The sequence below is a fragment of the Conger conger genome, chromosome 5 (assembly GCF_963514075.1).
Source record: "Conger conger chromosome 5, fConCon1.1, whole genome shotgun sequence".
Lineage (NCBI taxonomy): Eukaryota > Metazoa > Chordata > Actinopteri > Anguilliformes > Congridae > Conger > Conger conger.
The window spans coordinates 50,139,235-50,163,349 of NC_083764.1; the positions used below are offsets into that span (position 1 = coordinate 50,139,235).

Here is a 24,115-nt window from a genome sequence, read left to right on the forward strand (position 1 = left end):
TCGTTTAAAATGGCACTGGAAATTAATTCATATTGCGTGGAGTTATTGTTGGGATATTCACCTAAACATGGGAATCCTCAACATCTTTTGGCTGACATTTCAGAAGACACATGCCACATGCACTTTACTTTTGAACTATACATTTTCTTTCCAACTCATTCCATCTGTATTGCTACTATTATTGTCAGTTATTTACGTGTATTCTTTATACTTTTGCAGCCATAGCAGTGATGGTGCACATGGTGAGGTTTTGCTGCAAATATGTGTCGCTAATCCGGAGACAAACACGCGCAATCCTTGAAATAGTTAGACTCATCTGGCAGCTGTAAGATCTAAGAAACAGTCGAGCTATAGTGGTCTACAACTCTATGTCATCGAGCGCTGTGAGAGACAATCGTTCTGACAAGTTGTTAAAGTATTTTTCTGAGCGTAAAGGTTATAGTCGCTTCGCTCTAAGCAAGTGTCTCTCCCATGACCAGAGGCGTTCTCAACACGCGCACACGTGAGCGGTTTTTTGACTCACGCTTTTATTCTCAGCGTTCATTCTAGCTGAGCGCCTGAGCGGATCCGGACAGAGAGCGCGCTGTCGCACGCAATTCGATGCTTTACGGATTATCCCCTCAAACTGTCGATACATGAAGAAGGAACACGAGGCAGAAGGGATATTATGCCGATTTTGCAGTAGGAAGAAAGAGGAGGGAGGCAGCAGAGCGTTTTTGATGACAGCGGGTCTCCATCGCCCGTTCCTTTCTCTGTAACGACCATGCTTTATTTTCAGTTGGTAATAATGGCTGGGACAGTCATGCTAGCTTATTACTTTGAGTACACCGACACTTTCAGCGTGCGTGTGCAGGGATTTTTCTGCTATGACAGTTCCTACACGAAGCCCTATCTTGGACCGGAAGAGTCGAGCGCTATACCCCCAGCGGTCCTATATGCAGTGGTCACTGGAGTGCCCGCACTTGTGGTGAGTTGTGTTCTATATGTTACCTGTAGTGTGCGAACAGTGCGCCGCGATGGACCATGCCATAGCCTACAACAAGGCTCCTTACATAGCCTACTTAAGTTTTAATATCAGTCTGGATTATGAGACCCATCATGGCAATTCAATATCAACAAGAGCAATCGTGCCATCTGTCAACTTTAGGCATTTGTTTTAAATAGACGTATAGCTTTAAATACTATTTATTATAAAATGTATATACTACAGTTACGAGTTAAACATACAAAATCAAATGCCTTCGTATAATTATCAATTATGTAGCCTAATTGCAAGTGCGTTGTTATGTGCATTTCTCTCCATAAAAGCGGTCCAATTCCATTTTGGAGAAAATATTGACAGTTTGTTTAATAACATTTAAAGTCGTCATGCAGCAGCTACTATTTCCTGATAGCGTTTGAGGTGTAGACTATAGCAACGTAATTTATTGTGAAGTGAACCCATAATTCAACGTTCCAGACGTCCACTGCCATTTCGTTTTAATAATGCAAGCCAAAAAAAAAAAGAAGAAGAAAAAAGAAGCAGAATAGTTTTACAGCTTTTCTTGCATTTTAATCAAATAAATATTCAGTCTATGCTTATGAGTAGAAGCAACACGGAGTGGGTTAATAGGGTTGTGTTGGTAAGGGGGGTGTGTGCGAATATACATTCAATCTGTTCAGACATAAATCGGCGGCAGTGGTTATCTACGGCAGAATCAAAGTGCATCGCCCTGCAGACAAATATCACCCATTCCCTCCTACTCCATCTCTTCACTTTCATGGTTAGTGTCTGGTGTGTAGGCTATATCGTTAATTTCCGCCTTCAAAATCTACTACCCGTGCAAAATATTTCATGTGCGTTGTCCTACATGTTACTTTGCTTTTAAGGCATCAATTCACGCTGCATGCTTAATTACAATTGTTAGGACTTTCTGAAGGCTGTCGTTGTTTCCGCAATGTACTCTTCAGCACCTCTTAGTGTTTATCACCTGGGAGTTTCTGACATAGGTTGGGCTGTCCTTATTTTTCGTCCTAACCTCTTAAGATGCATAGTCTTTGTGGTAGAATTTTGCCCCCCATGTTAGCAACATACAGCTAGTCATCTGGTTAATTTATTTGAATCAGATTTTACTCTTGACCTGTGCATTAACCAATCCAGTAGGTGTTCCATAAGAGGAGGGAGACATCAAAAAATTGCATGCTTATGATATCTGATCAAACAGTTGAGCTGTAAAATTGCAATAAAATTGGTTAGGTGGTAACACATTAGACGGTGCTTTGCTTGTTACCCTTTGGGACACACTCTTTCATGTGTCTCTCTTAGCGTGGTAAATATTCATTTCTTATTTCACTCATCATTTTCTGTGTCTGTTTATTACCATAAGCAAGCGTTCATAATGACTAAAAATAACATCTTCATGTGCTTGGCTTCCATTCCATTAAGTAGGAAAAATGTGCACACAGCACACCAGTATTATGTACTGAAGTATTATGTACTGAAGTACTGAAGTTCTTTTCTTAAGCATGTTTTTTCAGTTGAAGTCACAGAAACAGTAGACTATTCAGTTCAGTTTATTGTGCCACAGTAGGCAAGTGATAGATATATTTTAGCTTATCCTTGTAAATCGTTTTGTATTTTGGTAAGTGCAAACAAAGAGCAAAATGGACAATGCAGGGATGTCCCATATTGTATTCATACATATTACAATTTGTGTGGTTCTTGTTTTTCTTTACAAAAACAAATAACCAAGACTAGAAATTTGGGTACAAGGGCAAAATGGTGCTGCAGACAGCCATTTACACAAATTTATCAAGCTTCGCGAAGTTATGCTCCCCAGCGCAGCTTAAATTGCGATAATTATATTCTTCCAGAGGTTTCTCAATGTCACATAGGTAATTTGGGCTGTGCTGTGATCTTATCAGTATAAAAGACTGAGGGAGCATCATTACGCTTCCAGCAAATTGTGCTAATGAATATCTACACAGTGCTAACATGTGACACCCCTGGCACACATAATCAAACTAATCAAGGCAAAAAGGAACCAGCAGAGGCAAGTAAAATATACTCTACCTACCAGTAGGAGAGGGTATAAAGTGCAATTATGCACATGCCATTTCTAAAAATTGTGCCTACCCATAGACCAGCCAGCTACAGTACATTGTGACTGTTGCATTCATCAGAATCTAATATGTTCACATCTGTACGGTGACTGAGCACAACTCAATTGCAGTGTCTGCTGGAAATGGATGTGGAAGGTCAGCTGGATGTAATAGCAGAAAGTCAAGTGAGTCTTCCGAGCATGGGAGCAGGGCGTAAGCTATCTTCAGCAGGTCAGCTGCCCTGGATGGCGGCTCCCCCTGCCACCTACAAGGAAATGCATCCAAACCACCCGGGATAAGCAACTAATACATTATTTTTTTCCCATTTAGCTAGAGTGAGAATCACACTCCATTATTCAGCTTGAAGAAACATACTCGAAAAAGTGTAATACCATACAATTCCATACAATGTTTTTCTACTGCCACAATTATGAAAAATCATAAGACCAAAATATTTTTGTTGATTACTTTGCATTGCATTACCTGAGCATAACACACTATTACAGCATGTGTTTTGTGTCTGTTTGGAGTGCTGCCGTAGTGCATGACTATCTCATTGTCTCACAGTCAGCCTTCTAAATATGATGGGTTTTATCCAGAACCAACTGTCATGTCAACATTTGCAAGTAATGGCCAGCTGGTTCGAACGTAAACCCAAAGTTGTCTGCAGGTCCTGAACTGCAGTGTGTGCACTGGTCAGAATGACATAGAAAATGACACTATATCAGTATCTGTTAAAGAAAGGCACATCACATAAGCATGAAAAAGTTGACCATAACAGTCTCATTGATACCTGGTCTTGACAGGAACATCAATGTACAGGTTAGTGAGCCCCACTCTATATACTGTAACATTTGGTCTGGTCTGTCTGGTAAAGGAACCTAAAGAGCAGGCCAACATAAAAATGAGGCCAGAGCAAGCAGGTGCATATACAGTACCATGTACAATGTGACTGCAGTTTGGACAAACTTCATGTTTCACACATTTGCTTCATAGACACCACTATCTGAAGAGAATTATGCATCAGTCGTATCACTGCTTATGTACTGAAGCTGGTTAGGTACCATTGTACACTTTGGGTATGTGTTGCTCAGTGGTACAGTAGAAGTGCTTTATCAGAGCACTGGGATTGTACCCAACACCCAACTTCTAACCATAAACTTATGTGGTAAACTTCAAGGTTGCAAGCCCAGTGGCTTATCTATGAATGTGCATTGATTCAGATTTGCTTATGGGTTAGAGGGGCCAATTATTTTCTGTTAAACATTAAATTGATAATGTTTAATAATTAAATTTGGCTCACATGCAGAATAGTCCACAATGTTTTTAATCATATACACTAGATCTGATTTGGTATTGTGGAGTATTTTGCATGTCAGCCAAATTGTGTGGGTAGGGCTGCCAACATCAGGCTTGTTACTTACTTGTCTAATGCTACCATATGCAAACACTAGATTTACTCATTAAAAAATGAGTAATTTTCTGAAAAAAAGTGAAGATGTCACTTACTTTGTTTTTCTATGGGCACAGCCTGTTATAAAGCCATTCAATCTGATTTCTGTGTTGAGTCACCACGTATGTTCTTTTGCAATGGTGTTGTCGAGGACCCGGCCCTAGGCCCCCCTGATGAGAGATTGACGGGGGATGGGTTAGAAAGGAATGCATTGTTAACCCCTCGCACACGCCATCGAGGTGGTAGTAAGAACGCCTGTAAGAAGAAAAATATGTGGTTCACAGATAATGAGCAGCCATACTTGTCAGTAGAGGAGTCTGAAGTCGGGGGACTTAGATTTAGGGTTTTAAGGAGCAAGGTTAAAGTTCTGACTGAGAATACCCCAACCCTACAGGGGAGGGGCACAATGCCTGGCTAAAGAAAAACAAAAATAAGGAAAATGGAAGGGATGTCAATACCGAAAGAAAATTAAGAGGCTTCAAGGGCCTTCCTGATTATAGCACAAATAATTTATCAGATAGATTCAAAGGACTGACTATAGAAGAGTTGGTGGATGATTTACACTCAGCTATTGGCTGGATGTCCTTTGTAGATCCCTTAAGGCGCCGCAGAGAGGGGCACCTGAAGAGTGTGTTGAGATGGTGGAGGGCACTAACTTCTGGCTTGTATGAAGTCAAAGTTTGGAGAGAGTCCAAGGAGAGATTATGACAGGGAGACAAATACCAGTGATGAATAGGTTAATTAAAAAATTACATAAGAGGTAGTGTTTTTCCACTCGTATATTAAGATGGTGGAAATTCCCAAACCGGAGGGGCACATGAGATAAAATATTGGGGAAATTTCTTTTGAGGTATGAGAAAATGACAATTGGAAAAACAGAAATAATTAATATGATCATTAAAAAACAAGTTACAGTGTTATGAAAAGGCATAATGGCCATTGCTCTTCATTGCAGGCATTTTCTTACAGTTTTGCATGTTTTTGTTCATCACTCAACTGATAAAGAAATCACATCCTTAGCTTGAATAATACACCATACAGCCAGCAAAGCACAGCTCAGCCCACTTGCCTCTGCAGGCTCTATGACCATCGCAGGTGTGTGGCTGTCAATCATCATGGTCACTGATGGGTTTCAGGTTATTGCCATGTTTAGAAATATCCTGGAATAAACTGCTGACTCTCCCATTGAGTAAGCGCTTGGCTTCATTGAGGTGATTTCATAGGTACGACAAAGTCACATTTTTTCTTTTACACAGGGATAAACCATTAAAGCATTTATAATATGATGACAGTATCAAGTTTCCACATTTCCCATTGCACTAAACCGGTCAATATCTTCTCTATAGTATGAAAATCAAAAGCTCAATGCCTTCAATACAGTGTATTTGTTCATCTGCAGTCTGCCTGCAGGGGCCTGTTCCACAAAGCAGGATAACAGAGTTATCCAGATAGCTGCACAAAGTACAACCTGGAAAGCCCTTTTTTTCTTCATATACATGTTCCAGATTGGGGTAGTTTTACTGAGGGCAGATATCGGGCTAACTCAGTAATCCTGCTTTCTGGAACAGGCCCCTGTTCAGCATGTCAAGGTCCGGTGAAGGCCTCTACACTGTGTGTTGGACACAGTGGTCTGACGTAGCTACGGTGATGATGGTGTGACCTGCAGCTATGCTCAAAGTGGAGTGCAGTGAGAACTTTCTACTGCATCTAAGCCCCAAGAGGGAATCCTTGATGAGGACCGTATCGATGGAGTTTTCTTTTTTTAATCAATTAAAACAACCCTTCTCTGCAACTGATCTACACTGATCATGTCTCATATGTGAATTGCATTGACTTCTTGGACCTCACATCGCTTTTTATGTACTGCAATATCACATATGAAGGCCTGCATGTTTTGCACTGTAGCCAATTAGCAGCCGATCTTATTCAGAGAGACTTGCAAGACCTATATTTTACGTGGTATTCATTTATATTGCTGGATTTATACTACAGTAATTTAATTAATTCAAAAAGTTAAACACTCATTTATCACTTGTATCTTGAGATTCTAGCACCTCGTGTTGCACTTTATCTTCATCTAACACTTTAATGTGGCACTTATTGTACATCTTCACCTCTCATCTTGTAATCATGCCTCACTTTAGTTTATCATTTACAATAATTTTACTGAGTTAGCCTATGCTTACTGTGTGACCTAGCCTTGTTGGTCATGGCTATGGATACCTGATACTTATGATAATTGCCCCTTATCTGACCTGTGTTCTGTAGTTGTTCCAATGAGGTTTGGTATAAACTTTTTGTATATTGCTTTGATGAAAGTGTCTGCCAAATGGAAAAATGTGATATAATGTTGTGCCCTTCCCCACGAGAGATATCCAGCTGCGTGGATAGTGGATGGTGAAGGCTAGAGTCTGTCTGGCATATGCTGGCTAACCGACAGATTTAACTTGCATCACTCTGCCTATCCATGGTGCTTTTAATCGTAGTTAAAATAAAATCACATTCAATTTACAGATGATTTTTTGTGCAGTTTTCTCTAAATAGTTTACCTAAATCAGTCTGAATGCTGCCCAGATCCTTTTTCTGAGCAGGGTAATGTAATGTAATACATTATAATGTAATAATGATGTAATAATTGAATGTAATATAAATCAAATGATATGCTCATTAACCCAATGATGTCACTCAAATATGTAAATTAACATATGGCATAATCTTCTTCTAACATATCTGAAGCCTATTCCACCATACAGTGGACACACACTCATATGCTCATAACTCAAATTTAGACTCTCCAGCCTAATCACAGGGAGAACATGCAAACTCCACTTAGAAAGGCCCTTAGTCAGGATTCAAACCTGCTACTTCTTGATGTGAGGTGACAGTGCTACACACTGCCGAAGGATATACTGTGTCTCTGGTCTTTTTCTCAAGAAGCATATATTCTACTATACTGAAGCTATACTACAAGAGACTTTCAATAAAAAATAAAATAAATAATATTTTTGAAAATATTCACTGCAGCATGTTTCCAAGACAACATGTCATCCAAGACACTTGTATTGTGTCAGAAATGTAAAATACTTAAAGCTTTTGTGCAGGGTCTCCGGAGGATATAGACAAAACCCTGAAGGCAAGTACCATAGAGGGAAATGCAGAACATGAGAGTTATAGCTTTAGCAGGTGTCTGCAGCAGGTGCAGTGGAGCTCTCTGATACATAAATTATGACCTGTGCTACAAGCGTACAAGCTGTGACCTACAGCAGTAATTTGTAGCTGTAGAAATTATTATTTGAAAGGGAGGTTGACTTACTGATGGGTACATCTGGACTGTGCAGCTGACATAAACACTGATGTGACTTGCCAAAGTGGGCCTTGTGTCTATTGTCTGTGTGTATGTTAAACAGAATGAGAAAACAGACAGGATGGAGAAAAGGACAAAAATGGACTGCAGTCCAAACCCTGGTATATTTCCAATAAGTAACTGTAATTCAAATTATATACCAAGGACATGTAAACCCGATAAAATTCTTATAAAATAAAATAAAAACCTTTTCTCTTTTAAATATAAATTTCAAATTTTGCAGCCGACATGCGGCTGAACATGTCCAATCTTACCCTTAATGTCCAACTATCCCCAACTGCAGCTGTGTTCATGTACAAACCACACTGCCAATTCAGGAGAGTGTAGACATCTGTGGTTCTCCCCTGAAACATGTGCTGTCACTACTCTACAGCTAAGCTCACATAGTGTGGAGTCGGAGGAAGAGCTTTTGGATGCGGTTTTCGTGTTAGTGAGCGAAGAAAGGCGGCCACCTGACTGACTGAACCCTGCGCAGTAAAACACTGTATACGCAATTGCATTTAATTGAGTCTGAATTTAGGACCATGTTGTGTCTTGGCCTACATTAAAGGCAGTGCACGGGAAGAGAACATTTTGAAGGCTGTTGTCACTGAGATAGAGGACATGCTGTTTCTCTACATAAGAGGTGCAGTGGGAGAATATTTCTTCTATCGCCTCTCTCTTGTGTCAGTTCCTGTTTATTTATCTTGCTGGTGCTTAGGCACATCTGATTTGATGTGGAGCTCTCTTGCAAGAGAGATGACAATATTATCTAGGGTGCTTAATAATGTGTGGATGGCTGCTCTTAAGAGCTTACTTGGTTCCTCAGCCCTTCACGTTGATAGACCCTATGAATAATTCATTCCTCGAGGTCCGTTCATTCTATCAGTCAGATCTGTAAAAGCAAATCAATTTGGCTTTCCGACCTCTAAGCTGGCCAGTCAAAATCTGCATGCATTTATTGTTCCCACTTTATTATTTATTTATGTCAGTAATAGTGTTTTTTGCTGGTATTCTGGACAGCTTTGTTTCTCTTGTTTCTGTAGGATGTATTATCTGAACTGCGCTTCTGTTCTAATGAAAGCCATTACAATAAATGAGATAGTACAGGTAATATTTTGAAGCCGTTGACCTGGATAAATGAGGTCCTGTCCTAGGCATATTGCACGGGTGAACCACTGAACTCCTGGGCTTGCAAGCAGACTCAAGCTTTATAAGTGATATATCAACGTGTAATTCAGATGCAGGTCATGTATTTTTCCTCAGCTGTGGTGTAGAAGAAACCAAAGAGATCTTGTTTTTGTGACTGTAGCCAACCCTACATCACTTTCCTGTTTTTTGCAAAGTCCTCCTGGTTTGGGTTTCTCACTAAAGCCTATCTCTTAAACCTCAAACTTCTGCCAGCCAGACACTGTGCAACTTTAAAAATCCCACAGTTGATCCCCTCACAAAGAACAATTCAGCCAACCTACAGTGTATCATTGGTGGGTTCTGTACTGTCCAATCATACATCTGCACATCTGTGAGGCAGCTGGCCAATAGCTGTACACAAAGAAAGAAAAGGTGTATTTTGCTTCTGAAAGATAAATGATAATAGTCAAATATTTGCTCTTTCCTGGAGTTATCTTCGCAGAACTGACGTATTGTTCCCATCTGCTCAACTAGTCGTGCATAATATGAAATTTCAATTCTGCCCTTTTTATTTGAAAGCTTTCAAAACTTTACATGCATCAGCAAAATGTGGGAGTAAAGAGAAAGCAAGCTAGTTAGTTACCCAGTCAGTTGTTTGTTATTAGAACATTGATGCATTTGCTGTTATTCAATCCAGCAAGGTAACTTTCTTAACAAATGTCAAAAGTACTTAATAAATATACAAAAGAAAGCACTGTGTACTGGGTGCAGTAACCAACAAATGTTCTCATACAATTTACTTTTCACACAATTTTTCATACAATTGTTACCCCTATTCACTGCCTTGGTATTATTCCAAAAATATCACTTGTTTTGTGTGTGACAAAAAGATTTCACGTGACAAGAAAAGATGCCATTGATTCCTATCCAGCCTGTAATATTACTTAATCTTCATAATGCTGTTGGCACATCGACAGAAAATCTTTTAGTTCCTCCAATCTTTGGCAAATCCCATGTTTTTTTCCAGGGCATAGTCTGTTCCTGTTAGAAGAGCTTCAGAGTGCAACGCTAGAATTACATAACACTGCAACATTCAACTGTGTGTGTTGGGACCCTGTTTGCAAAATGATTAATAAGTGCTGATTGGCTTAGAGTGATTAAGAAGTCCATCCCAATTGCATTCCAGAAAGATAAACAACACACAAACAAATATTGTCTACTGACTGCAGAGATGGTTCTTCTCGTTGTAAAGGGGAGAAAATAAGTGGATAGTATAAAGTGCCAACAGATTGGTACTGTTTCTAACAATAGCACTTCACAGGACCAATACAGCCATTTCACAGGTTATTGCAGGCAATTTCTGGAGCTGTTGAGAGATCTAAAGTCAGAAGTCAGAGGCTTTATTAAATGAAAGCTAGTTTACACTGAGTAATTGAAACTGGTGGTTGCATCCGATTTTTCAGTTAGTAGATAACTTACTGTACCTACCTTTTCATGCTAAAAGTGTTGGTTTGAGTCAGAAATTTCTGGCAAGATAAATTCACAGTGAGTGCTGTTTTCATGGTAGTTGTACTCAGGTCCTATCCATCATCTGTGTCATCACATAATATAGTTCTATATATAGTCCTAGTGGGGTTGGAAAAACTTGAAGTGCACAAAAACACATTGACTTATGCCTGTGACTGACATGACGTCTGAAGCAAAGCTTTATTTATTTTTGAAGCAATGGTTTGTAGCCACACTGTAAATGACTTGAATTTGCTTCAGCCTGACAATCAAGTTGATCTCTATCCTGTCTATGAGCAACCTGCCTAATGAGCTTCAGCCCTCACTTTCAGTGTACTCCCTCTCCTCCTGATAACTATGTGGCAAGCTTTGGCTTTAAATTTAAATGGGCGAGAGAACGTTTTGCTTCAAGATGGCTCAGTCGAGATACGGTAATACCGTGATGGGGCATTGCTGAGGGGATGGGTGATGAAGTGACTGTACTTGTAGTATTCCGCAAGGAGGAATGACATTGATACTCTTGGATAATAGGTAATGTAAATTATACTTTGAAAATGCTGACATTTATAAAACAGCTGGCAGAAACTTTATTTTTGATCGATGAGAATTTTGATAATTGAATCACCGAAATACATTATTTTTGATGTCCCTAAAACATCTCTGTTAAAATTGCATGTTGCTGTTAAATTAGTTACACATTTTAATTGAATGTTCCATCATTATTTTCATTACTGATAAAAAGGCCAACCTTTGCTGTCCTCTGTCATGCAAATTAATCAAGCCCTAGAGAGTTTTGGATTTCACAGTGTTTTTTAAAACCAATTATCTGAGTCACGCTCATACTTTAGATTAGAAAGTTATTTAAGATTTTAAGAACTATGGGATTTTTAGGCCACAAGTTTATGACTGCATAGTTGTACTCTATGTTACAAGTCATTAAGAACAATACCCTGTTGACATGTTCACAATGTCAACATGTCAACAGAAAATTGAGGATCTCCTCAGAAAAGAAGACAAATATAAACTTTCCTCTAAATAACGGACCAACAAAAAAAGAGGCTTTTAGTGGTCATTTCGGATTCCTTTTCCTCTCAAATACTGAAAGAGTAGATTTAGATTTTTTAGTGCAGAAGTAGCTCCCTCATGAAAAACCGTGATCGATATGATATCATTGTCAAACCCGCAAACATTTTTGTATTTATATTTTTTTAACGAGCGCATTGGCTCTCCTCACACGGGGAGGCCGCACTCTTCCCCCGACAGCTCAGAGAGTGCAGTTTCTCATCAGGGTTATATTGTCTGACATTTGTGGGCCAGGATGCTATGATTGCTATTATTAGTGAGCAGTGAGTAATGCTCGTTCCTCTTCACAGCCCTGTGAGCCTGGATGAGTTCTCGCTGAATCGTGAACAAATTAGTTTCCGTGTCTTTTGCTTGCTCAATACAATGCCAAGGCTTAACAATCCTAAAGCTTAATTTAAATACGTGCCGTAGCATATGCATCGCATTGGTTACGTTTAACACATATCCAGTTCGTCGGTTTACGGATTTCTAAATGTGATTTATTCAAATACCGGTGGTGAGACGCTTTGAAATTATGAATGGATTTTCTAATGCTTGCTTACTCTTTGTGATGCTTACCCTGATGTGTAATCCACTGATGTTCCTTCTCTAATCCTTCGCATATTTCTTCTACAAATGTTTTGTTTTCTGATTATTGTACTTGCAATCCTAGTCACTATTTTTTTAATGTAATCTTTTTTAGGAAATGGCAATTCAAAAATATCGTTTCTATTTATTTTTGTTTGGATTTAGTAAGCATTTATTGGTGAGCAAGTCATTATAAAGCAAAGTATGAAAACATTCAAACATAAGTATATATGTAATTGCTATATGTCAAAATATTTGCTATCCGTTTGATACAGATAACTTGCATTTTCCGACAGAAAATACTGCCTTCCTAAAATATGGTGCGTACAGTATACACGTCATATGAATGTTCAATAAAAGTTCAAAAGTTCATGAAATGCCAGAATGTAAATGACTTGCTCTGTGCATTGGGTTGTGTAGTGTCCCGCAGAAGGCTATGCTGTTTAGAGTACTGCCTCGAGCACCGATATTCATTTTTACAATGGCATAGAATTTTCATTTTTTCCCTATATGCGAGAAACGCTTGAATCATGAAGAACTCTTTGAATTGTTCTCTTGTGTTCTATTATTGTGGGATATGATGTGCTATTTAGCTGCCAGGGATACAGAGCTGAGATCCATAGGCCTTAGGGGACCATTGTGAGTATGGTCAGTTATAAGTGCAGTGTTGACTTTTGTCTTTGAGCATACATTTAAAAAAATCCCGTGTGTGAAACAGAATGCAACTGGCTAACATTTTATTGCTGCATTTTTGTGCTTTGCTCCTCTTTTCTCTCTCTTGTGAAAATGTATTGCAGCCAATTGCAAGAACTTCACAAGAACTTTCTAATTTACAAATAGCATTGCTTTTTTTCTTCTTTTTTTTTTCTTCATTTGCTTTTGCTCATAGAAATGTGGTTGTAACCTGTTTTGCAGGTGTAATCAAGTCATCCCATGTTTGCCCAAAGTACAAAGCAATAATGGGATGACCTGACTATACCTATAACATAATTTTGTTGCAATTCATAAATTGCTTCTATCTATTAGTAAATAGTTGCCATTTCTTTTTTTCCTTCTGCCCATAATCTTATGTACCCTGTGTGGTGCAAGGAAGCCAAGTACCTCTGAGAATGAACTGGATTTCTATTGCAGTTTCTTCTATATTGTACTGCTTGAAGTGGCTGTACTGAGCAACCTGGCAGCACTTGAAGCAGGGATGAATTTCATCCATCAGTATAATACAGCAGAAATATAGCAGCTAGCCTTGCCAAAGGAGATACATATCTTGCCTTGCCAAAGGAGATACATATCTTGCTGGGGTCGAAATAGGCACCTATAACATGATGCCTTAGTTTCAGAATATCAACTGGCTATCTTTGCAAGCTATCTTCTATGTCCTCTGGAGGATATCTCTTGATATGTCATAGAGATTCCAGCCAAAGGATATGGCATGGGAGAAAAACACTTGTGTTGATTCAGTGTATATGATTAAAATTATTATTTCACTTGTTGCCTGATTTGTTACTTTCTTGATGATAGTAAATTGTATTCCTGGGGCCAGAGCAACCAAAATTGAAGCATATTTGAAAGTGCTGGCTAAATTTTCTAGAATTGTTATTCACTTCTAAACCTAAGTGATACTATTGATCATTTTATTCTCATAGGCTGACTCAAAAATTGTGTTGGCCAGACCCTCTCAGGTCCTATCTATCATCAATTCATTTATATTACCAGTGAGTCCTCATATCACTCTAGAGTAAGATTTGGAATACCAAAAGGATCAGTGGTCAGACCTCTGCTCTTCTCCTTACATATGTTACTTCTTGGCAACATCATGCGCAATTATGACATTCACTTCCACTGTTATGTAGATGATACCCAGCTGTACACATTTGCCAAATCTGACACCATTGTGAAACTATCAAATATGGAAGGCCTGGAAATTTCCTCCTCCTTAACTTAACAGAAATATTGGTTGTTTGAACCAAAGTCCATCAGAAACAAAATGCCTGACATTACATTACAACTTGATGGACTCTCTCTGGCTTTGAGTGCAGTCATCAAAAACTGGGGTGTCCTGATTCTGATCCTGAGTTCTCTTTTGAAGCACAAAAAAAACACTGATAGGATTGCTTTCTTTAACTTGAGGAATATAGCCAAAATTAGGGAAATTCTGTTGGTACATGGCGAAAAGTTAGTCCATGCTTTTGTTACATCCAGATTGGATTATTGTAATGCCCTCTTGACAGGATGTGCAAATGCCTCCTTAAAGCCCCTTCAGCTCATTGAAATGTTTTTACTACTACTTCAAAATACTTCTGCCCTACTTGTGCCAGGAATTGTCATCCGCATAATTATTATTTGCATAATTCATTATTTGTATAATTATTGATTTAAGGTATTCACTTAATTTAATGTATTTATATATGACATATAATGCTACTGTTAAACTCACTGTTTGCTCAGTGGCGGTCAGAAGCAGGTGGGCACCCCCTCTGAGCTTGGTTCTGCTCAAGGTTTCTTCCTGTTAGTCAGGGAATTTTTCCTTGCCACTGTCGCCCTAGGCTTGCTCTGAGGAGGTTTCAGGTGTGGACTCTTTTTAAGCTGCTTTCTGACCATTTTCATTGTAAAAAGCACGATACAAATACAATTGAATTGACTTTAATTATGTTCTCTGATACATAGTACTATAGCAGAGTACTGATATATATTGTGATGCATTTTTTATATTTAGAATGATGATTTTCCCCAAAAATATGAATCCCTGTAATTCCAAGTAACTTTGTAGTTGTTTTTGCCATGTTCCAATTTGATGCACCATATGAATAATCATGATTAGATGTAAAAAAGACAGTGCTATGTCAAAGGATGTGCTATGTTTTCATGAATATTCATGAAGTCTAATATAGCACTTGGCAGATGTTGAAGTGTTGGAACATAATTGGCCTTGCCCTGCCCAGGATTGGGTGGGTTAAATGAGTGCACAAGTGTACTTCTCCTGCGGTGATCTTTCTGCAGGTGTGGTTAGCACAACTATAACTTGATATGAATATTTGGTGATAACTACCTGTGAAGAAGAAAAATATGAAGCATTTTATGGGCTTTTTCTTGAAAGAAATATGTCAATTCTGCACAGTGAATCTACAGTACAAATGTTTAATACAAACTTGTCTAGAGGAGACTTTGAAGGGGATTGGAGCTCCATGAAAAATGAATACAGAATTGAAAGCCTCTCTTAGTCCCACATTCTTCAGTTAGTATTTTTCTTCATGTCATCTGAAATATTTGACTCTTATTTGTTTTTGGCTGTTTCACCTTCTTTGGAGAGGTGTCACAGTTGGTTGTCTTCAGTATGCATCTTAAGTGAGATGCTCACCTCATTGTTGAGCTGGCAAGAGCACAGCTGTCTAATCTATACTGAGGTAGAATATAACAACATAATTACCTGACAGTCACCTTGTATTTAATACATGTTTTTTTTTTTGAAGGGTTTTTTTATATGTTGATCTCCAAGCGGACACATTGACAGAGTTATTAATCTCTGGTGACAGCTATCTAGTTGAATGCATTGTGAGGATGGCTTTTTGTTGAATGCTTTTAGTGAATTGAAATGGTAATTGCAATGGAGGCATTAAATGCTTGGACAAAATGCTCTGAATTCATTTCCTTTTTGATAGCAAAGCGATGTAGCTTTTTATCATTTGCCAGTAACATAACTATTTAATCTTAGCAACTATTGACACTTAACTTGTTCTCTGTAAGATATAGCTAGGCAGTTAGCTGTATGGTGTAACTGTATCACACCAATCAGAATGATAATGTCTTAAAATCATGAACAAAATCTATATTATCTTATCTTATATATATCTAAGTTGAATGCCATTACATATGCTTAATATAAATATTTGTGGTTTGTGCTTAAATGGATTAAGGGGGTTGTGTTACCACATGAAAACAGTTTCAATAGTAATGTGTTGATTACAGCAATAGGATATGTATAGCAGTAGCTTTACAACTTGGATCCTCTGGATATAAAGTCAGTTCCCATTTGTCCCCTCATCCTGATTTAAAATAATCACAAAGGGGTTATGGAGCCAACCAAATACAAAAGACAGCAAAAGGGCAGAGTGAACAGTCAGAGCAGCTGATGGGTTTTGTCATCTCATAGGACCCCTTGGCTCTATTTAAGTCCTGTAGTAAATATCCTATCGAGTTTGTGACCTGAAATGGTCTGCACTCATGTCACTGCTGTTAAAAATCAGACAGCTGTGCCAACCTCAATCGTGCGTCAGGAGACGTCTGCATCTTGGTGTGTGTGATGGAAGGCGGAAGCTCAATCTCAAGGCTGTTCAAAAGGGAGAATCAATTTCCACTTGTTGGCAGTTTCCAGCCCATAGCCCCTGAGTAGGGTATGACAGTACGGAAATCACTAAGGCTGCACCTACAAAATAGCAGTTTCTAATCTGTCTGTATGACAGAGAATCGTTTCACTGTATGTTGAACTGTATTTAAAATTGTTAATGGGGAATTACTAATTTACAATATTTAGTCAGTAGAATTGGATTCAGAAACATACCTTGAAAGTAATCCTTAATTAGCTGTAGGTGTGTTGAGTACTATTGACTTTCCAGTGGGATTTCTGCCTGGTTTAAATCGAGTGACTGGGGCCTCTACTTTTCAGTTACTTTCAATTACCGTTTGGAAGGATTACATTCATGAGTAATCCAGAGTTAAGGAGTTAAGATTTTAGTGAATTCTGGTCTGACTTTACCATGGTGGTCTTCCACAGCTTATTTACTTCTCCGCGTTTAGCAGATGGTCTTATCAAGAGCGATTTACACAGATGACATTTTTAAACACAGTACACAGTTGCATATACACAGCTGGATACATTTACTGCAGCAATTCAGATTAAGTGTCTTGCTCAGGGGTACAACAGCAGCACCCCAGCTAAGAACCTTTGAGTTTCAGGCCCATTTCCCAAACCGGGACTTTATACTGCACTCCCACCAAAGTGCTACCAGTGTGCTGCAGTGCTAGTTCAGTTGCATGGTTTTCCAGAGAGATCGTTTTACCCATTAAATTCAGGAAACATTTTTTTGGTTCTTCTCATGGACGCATCAGCAGATTGCGTACTTGTAATTTTTTTATATTCAATTATTCATCAAGGGTTCAACAGCATGTTGCTAATGCTAGAGGCACAAGGCCTTGCACTTTAAGCACATTTGAGATTTCTAGGTCTCAAAACATAAGACTTTCTCTTGTACCAAACTGTGTGTGTCTGTGTGTGGGGAGGGGGGATGCAGATTTACAGTAGAGTATAAATCTGTAGCAGTTTTCTGATCATAATGTACCCTTTTTGTTTATTTAATCTTAGATCACGGCCACAGAGTCTGTGCTGTTTCTGCTGCAGTATGTTTCTGAGGATCTGGATAACCGCGAGAAGATCATCGTGATGGGGGACTGCTGTTACCTCAACCCTCTGGTTCGCAGGACTTTCCGGTTTTTGGGTAGGTCTCTGTGACCGAGCGGTCTTTATTTAATATCGTTGTATTCTTAATCCTGTTAATAGCTATCCGTGGAGGTAAACTCGCAGGTTTAATGACTCACATAGATGGACAGACACAGTTATGACTCCCATTGCTTTAATCAAACATAACAGATAGTTACACATATCCAGTGGTCTGAGTGAGGAAGGACTGCAGTGGAGGAATATGCTTCATGTGCAGCTGATGCAGGCAGTCTGCAAACACCAGATGGCACAGTGGGTCATTCATGTGCGAAACTCCAGAGCCCCCTCAATAATAAACAGAGTCATTACATAATTTTAAGGCTATAATATATGAATAATGTGTGTATAATTGTATAGTATAACTTAACCCTACTGTATTTGCACACAGTGGTTTAGCTCACATTTTTATTTATTACATATTTATACAGCTGGAGAATTTATAACATTACATAACATAATGTTAACCCTATCAACTTTGCCCCCTTGTGTTTGAGTCGTCGACTTCCCAAATTATTGTCACGTTCATATTTCTAAAGTATCTGGCGATGCCAGATTATTAACCCCTTAAGTCTCACTTTCTTTGCAAATCCACATACTACTAGAAATAAGGTAATGTCAGTGTCCTTTTCATGACAGGTGTCCAGCAGACTAAAGAGTTTCTCATTCTAAAAATGTGCTAACTCGGAGAAACTATGATAGAATGTCATAGGCATGCTATCAAAGTAGGTCTGGGTTGGTCCTTGACTTTGAGATATTTGAGATATTCAACTATAAAAGCATGAGGTGTTTTGTAATTATTTTGTATTTTAATGTAACTTTTGTGTACACTGTATGTACATGCAATGACTTAAATTTGTTCTGTCTCAATTCACTGATTGGTACAAACCTCTTCTTTAATTTAAGTATTCAAACATGTGTGTGCAGTAAATAGTTTTTGAGATATTGATACTTTTATAGGACTTACAGGACAAACAGCTTTATTCGGCTGCATTAGTGTGTGGCCAACTGCTGTCTTGCTTTGTTGTTTAATTTCCTGCCAAAATATGTGCTGCAGCAGCTGTAATGCCCACCAATTCAACAAACATTTGAATTGGTGATCTGTGTTTGTGTTCACCAATTCACACAAACACGGGATTATAGAGCTCACAAGCTATCAAGTCATCTCATTGAAATAAAGCCATATGAATTGAATTTCATCTAAAATAAATTATATAGTGATACGCAACCCAAGATTTGGCAGTAAATATTGAGCAGGACCCAAGCTGAACCTAATTATGTTTCGAATCATCAATTTAAAAAATGTTATAAATCTGCTGTTACGTGGATGCTAACATTCCTATGATAGACTGGACAACTTTTCCTCCCAGGACATACCTCCCTTGCACAAAGCTCTGCACTCTGTGACTTTATATCCCTGCTCAAACTCAATGATCCTGAATCTGAGGGACTGCTTTACTCATGTGATACCCCTGCAACTTCATGACCTAGGATCTTCACATTTTTGCATAATGACTGATGTTTCTGTTGTAATTTTCTGCTGTAAAAACAGCATCCTGATGCATTGTTTCTTTATCTTGGGTGGTTTTCCAAGGAGTTGCTTTAAGTTGAAGATGGCTCCGGCTTAAAAAACTATGAGTCACTAACTGAGGAATATAGCCTATATGAAAATCGAATCAAACTCTTTGAGCATTCTTACTGTTGCTTGATTGGTTTCTCAAAGGGTACAGGTGAACTCAGGAAATAAACTTAGGAAACATGCTGTACTTTAGAACCACCAGAATTTCATTATAGCCAAATAAACAAAGGAGCTCAAATAAGCACACTGCTATATTAACATATTGAGTGGTGTGACAGTATATAACAATGTTTTTTCCAGCTGACCTTCGCAGTAGCGTAAAGCCCAAATTTCCCCTTCTTTGTGGGAGAGCAAATACTAAACATTTCTGATATAATATCACACAGAATGTATTTTTTGGCTTTATGTAAGGAAAAACCAGTTATGCTGTGTGTGGAACTATGGCAATGAGGTTGCTATATTTTATATAGTACCGCAGTTTTAAAAGAGCCAGTAAAGGGAGTGGTAATGCCAGTGGGTAATTGATACAAACTCTGCCTGCAGTGCACCACTATGATGTAGCTGAAATATTTAGCTTCAAAGCTATCAACGCTTCCCAGGTGGTTGCACGAAGGATCTTCCCACCTGAGGTGGCATTTAGTGTTTATTTGAAGCGCTGTGGCCGCATTAAATTTATCAACCTAATTGAACCGAGGTTTCCCCAGTTTCTTGTAATGAAGAAACCACTACTATGTTTCAGTTTTAGTTTGCATTAACGGCAGTTAAGGTGCCTTACTTTTTCAACGCTTCCATATCATCAGTATAATGTTCAAAGAGATTCACAGAACATTAATTTGCAAATTAGAAGCACTACTTTAAATGTCCTCATCAAAACCAAGAATGAAAACACACACCACAAATCTGTCTTCACTCCCCTTTGCCCCTTTTTTCTTAAAAAAGCCATGCCTCAAATTTGACATTTTGCATCTATAATGGATGCCGTCATGGCCCTCTCAACACTATATCCTCCAAGGTGCTTAATGCCAGATGCTTCTAGTTAAACTGACTTTGTGGAACAGCTGTGCTTAAAAACAGAGGCCCCTGATTGGAAGACTGGAAAAAGCTTCAAGCAGAACAGCGAATAAAAGATCACTGCTCTCCAGTCGTCAGGGCTTGCTTGTGGACTCAATGTGACACTGATGGTGCTCCTATAGGGATTCCTATGATTTAATGACTCCTGCTTGTTTTAATGCATGGCCACCAACAACACTTTGTTAGAGCTCTGGACCCACAGGCTCCAAGCCCCATTATGTGACTCATTATAATTTCATGCCTTGAAGTAGGATGAATTTAAGTAACTCTCTATGACATATTTCGACAATTCTAAGTGCCTACCTCATAGTCTTTCACAATGAGGTCAGGCACTTAGCAGTTAGCGTAGCATAGCTGGTATGCAGCGGAACACATGGAAAAATTTGAGTCCCCGCTGGTTTAGAATTTAACTCATCACAAAGCTTTTTTGGGGAATCTTTACTACATGATGAGTAGACGGAACTATGTGATTCTGTGTATTTGTACTGCATATGATTTATCCTATAAATTGAAAGATACCTAACCACCAATGAGTTTTTAATTTTCCACTTTCATAACTACGTATGTGTTATTTTTGTGTGTAGCAATGTTATTTCCCCACCAGCTATTGAGGGTATGAACACCTCTGAAGAAACAAGACAACTACAATGTATGAGTTGCCAGAATTGTGCTCTTTTTTTCTGTAGGTGTGTACGCCTTTGGTCTTTTTGCCACGGACATCTTTGTGAATGCTGGTCAGGTTGTGACGGGGAACCTGGCTCCTCACTTCCTCACAGTGTGCCGGCCCAATTACACAGCCCTGGGCTGCCAGCCGAATGCCATCTTCATCAACCAACAGGAGGCGTGCACAGGAAACGAGGACGACGTCATACGCGCCCGCAAATCCTTCCCATCCAAAGAGGCGGCTCTTAGCCTCTACGCCGCGCTGTACATAGCTGTAAGTATAAACGCTAGCTGCTCGTATTCAAACCGGCAGAGATGCATTTGTTCTGTTAAGCGGTCATATTTTCCATGGTCCAAAACACGACAATCCGAGTTGGATAGTCGAATGACCTCCTGATATGATTCACACGTGGAATGTTGATGATACCAGAAGCTTAATCCGGCCCATCTAAGATGTGATTGGCCGGATCGTGAAAAGTGACATTGACAAGCTCCGCGTCTTTCTGAAAAGTTGAACTATTTTGAGGTTGAAGCGGCTGAAGCAGCCGCACGATAAAGGCAGAGCGCTGTGAAAAAAGACTCCAGCTGCAGCGCTTTCGAGGCGACCGCATGCGCACTCTTCCCGTGGAAAACAACTGAAAAAACCGGCTGCCGCTTGTAGAAAGAAGCGTTGTGGACACAGGCCCTAAGAAACACTTTTCTTGTATTGTAACTTTAATACTTCACATGCGGGTAGTGAATTTATTTTATCCTTCTCAGAAAATGTCAAGTGGGGAATTTGGAACCTCTGGTTTGCTTGGCGCATTTACTACTGATTGCAGAATCAGTCAAAACCTGCACTGGCAAATTGGCATTACTGACAGGTAGATTTGTCCTGTCCTCTTTTGTGCCGAAGCTTGCTGCGATTAAGAAAATTCACTTTATTGTTATGATGGAGAAGTAGGGAAAGTTTTCATTTTGTTGAATTCTCTTCTGAATGTGGCTCCCTGGTTTTGATGGAATGTACATTATTCTCTCATGATATGAAGCACCACGCTATCAGCACTGAAGAAAGCAATAGCTGAAATATTTGCTTTCTAGTTCTTTCTTGTTTGATGTTTTTACAGCTGCACTTTTAATTTGGGCACTATGGAATAAAATGTAATTATTTCAACTTTGTCCCAGCCATTTTGTCTCGTGCAGATTCTTCCTTCTATTTTGTATGATTCCAGTATGATTCGATGTACCTGCGCGAACCTTTTTTTTCATCTAAGTGCAATCACCATGTCTGCCCAATTCTGACAAGACTACTTCCCTCCATAATTTGGAATGTTCAATTGGCTATTCACAGCCACATTAATGCAGTGATCCCTGCTGCCGGTTTGGAAGAGTGAAGACATGGTTGTGCCCCTGACTGCTTCTTTTTTGACACTGCAGCCCACAGCCACGCTTGCACAGAGAGATGTGCGACTGATTGTGCTAACTGAACCCCCCCATCATTGGGTGGAGAAATTGGCGATAGCATGGCATTCTGTGGGGCTACTGGTCACAGTCAGCACTGCCACAGTCTGGATTCTATCTGAGACCGTTGTGGTCATCAAAATACTATACCAGCATGGTGCTTTAGCCGGATATGCCCTCGACAGGCCAGACACTGATGAGTTGAATGAATAATAGCTGATGATATTCGGTTGCGGAAAGTCAATGAAGTTCAGAACTACAATTCCACAGCATTATCACTATTTGTTCTTCAAACAAATGCATTTGAGTGGTGTGGGATTTTTAATTAACATGCTCCTCAGATTTTGTTTTTGAATCACAAGCAGAACGTAAGAGCATATTGATGCTTTGTGGATTCAATACCAGTTAGGCGACATTAGAGACTGCAGAACTAAAGACATTCCCTGTGAAGAAGAGAATCCTCATTTTGTCTTCTCTTATTTCCAGTTTCAGCTGGAGAATGTAGGCCTTTCAAGATTATCCAGTACTTAGGAGTAATTGCTTCTCATTCAAAGCCATTGTTCAAAATCCTGTGGGCAGATGATAGTTTGATGTGGTGCTTCAAAAAACTGATAATGATGTCTCAGAAAAATTGGCGTGAAAAAATCCGAAGAAATCAGATTTTCTGCTTTATGTCAGAGGGCTGTCAGAAGACATTTTTTTTGTGACTGCACAACAATCAAGGCTTGTATATACAATTCTGCCCTTGTAGTTCAGCTTACGGAGATATACTATCACTATACGTATGAATTACATTTTCAAGCTATCTGTACGTGAACCATATTATATTATGTTTGTTATATATGCTTACTGATGTCAATTTCATATCTGCCTTACATTAGCTGTAGGTGGACATTAGGATCTCTATAGTAGGACTCTATACAGTATAAGGACCTTCGACCATGACTTCATTAATTACACAATAATTCACTTTGGAGAATTTAGACATTAATAAAATACAGTGTGTTGTATGTTTTGGAAGAATAAGTGTTTCAGTCAAAGTAAAATGGGCGGAATGAATGTTGGATGCAGCACTTCAATAGAACAATAGCTGCCATACACTGTTGTTCTGTTTTGTGAAGGGTGATGATGGTGTAGGCACGACACTTAACTGTACAAAGCGCAGCTGTCAAATTCTGAAAATGGCATCACTGTAATTCAGTCATTGTTTTGTGGTTATCAAACCTCTACTTGATAACCTAGTTGCAAAACGCCATGGTGTTACTGAAAAATTATGCTGTGTGCAGAAAAGAAATTAAATTACACTCAGTGAGCACTTTATTAAGTATTTCTTAGTCTTATTTTATTTAATTTTTTGGTCTTCTGCTGCTGTAACCTATCCACTTAGTGGTTTGACACATGTGTTCAGAGATGCTCTTCTGCATACCACTGTTGTAATGTGTGGTTATTTGCATTACTGTCACCTTCCCGTCAGCTTTGACAACTCTGGCCCTTCTCCTCTGACCTCTCTCATAAACATGTTTTTACCAACTGTACTGCAGCAGGGGGCATGCAGATGGTTGCTGCAGTAGTGAAGTCCCCCCTTAGATCTTTGTTTTCTTCTGTTACAAGTCAACCATTATATGAAAACTGATATTGACTGGGCACCATCATAATAATTTTTAATGGATGCCATCTCGTCTAGGCCATGGGAAGCAGCTTTACCACCAC

At 39.1% G+C, this 24,115-nt stretch overlaps 1 protein-coding gene across 1 annotated transcript in view; it reads left to right on the plus strand.

Annotated features, from left to right (window-relative positions):
- Positions 1-561: 561 nt before the first annotated feature.
- Positions 562-24,115, plus strand: part of plppr5a (phospholipid phosphatase related 5a) — a 36,966-nt gene continuing 13,412 nt past the window's right edge. The window contains exons 1-3 of the mRNA XM_061243277.1: positions 562-967; positions 17,521-17,653; positions 20,989-21,239. Of these exons, the coding sequence (XP_061099261.1) occupies positions 764-967; positions 17,521-17,653; positions 20,989-21,239 (588 nt within the window). The 5' untranslated portion in view covers positions 562-763. The remainder of the gene's footprint in view (positions 968-17,520; positions 17,654-20,988; positions 21,240-24,115) is intronic.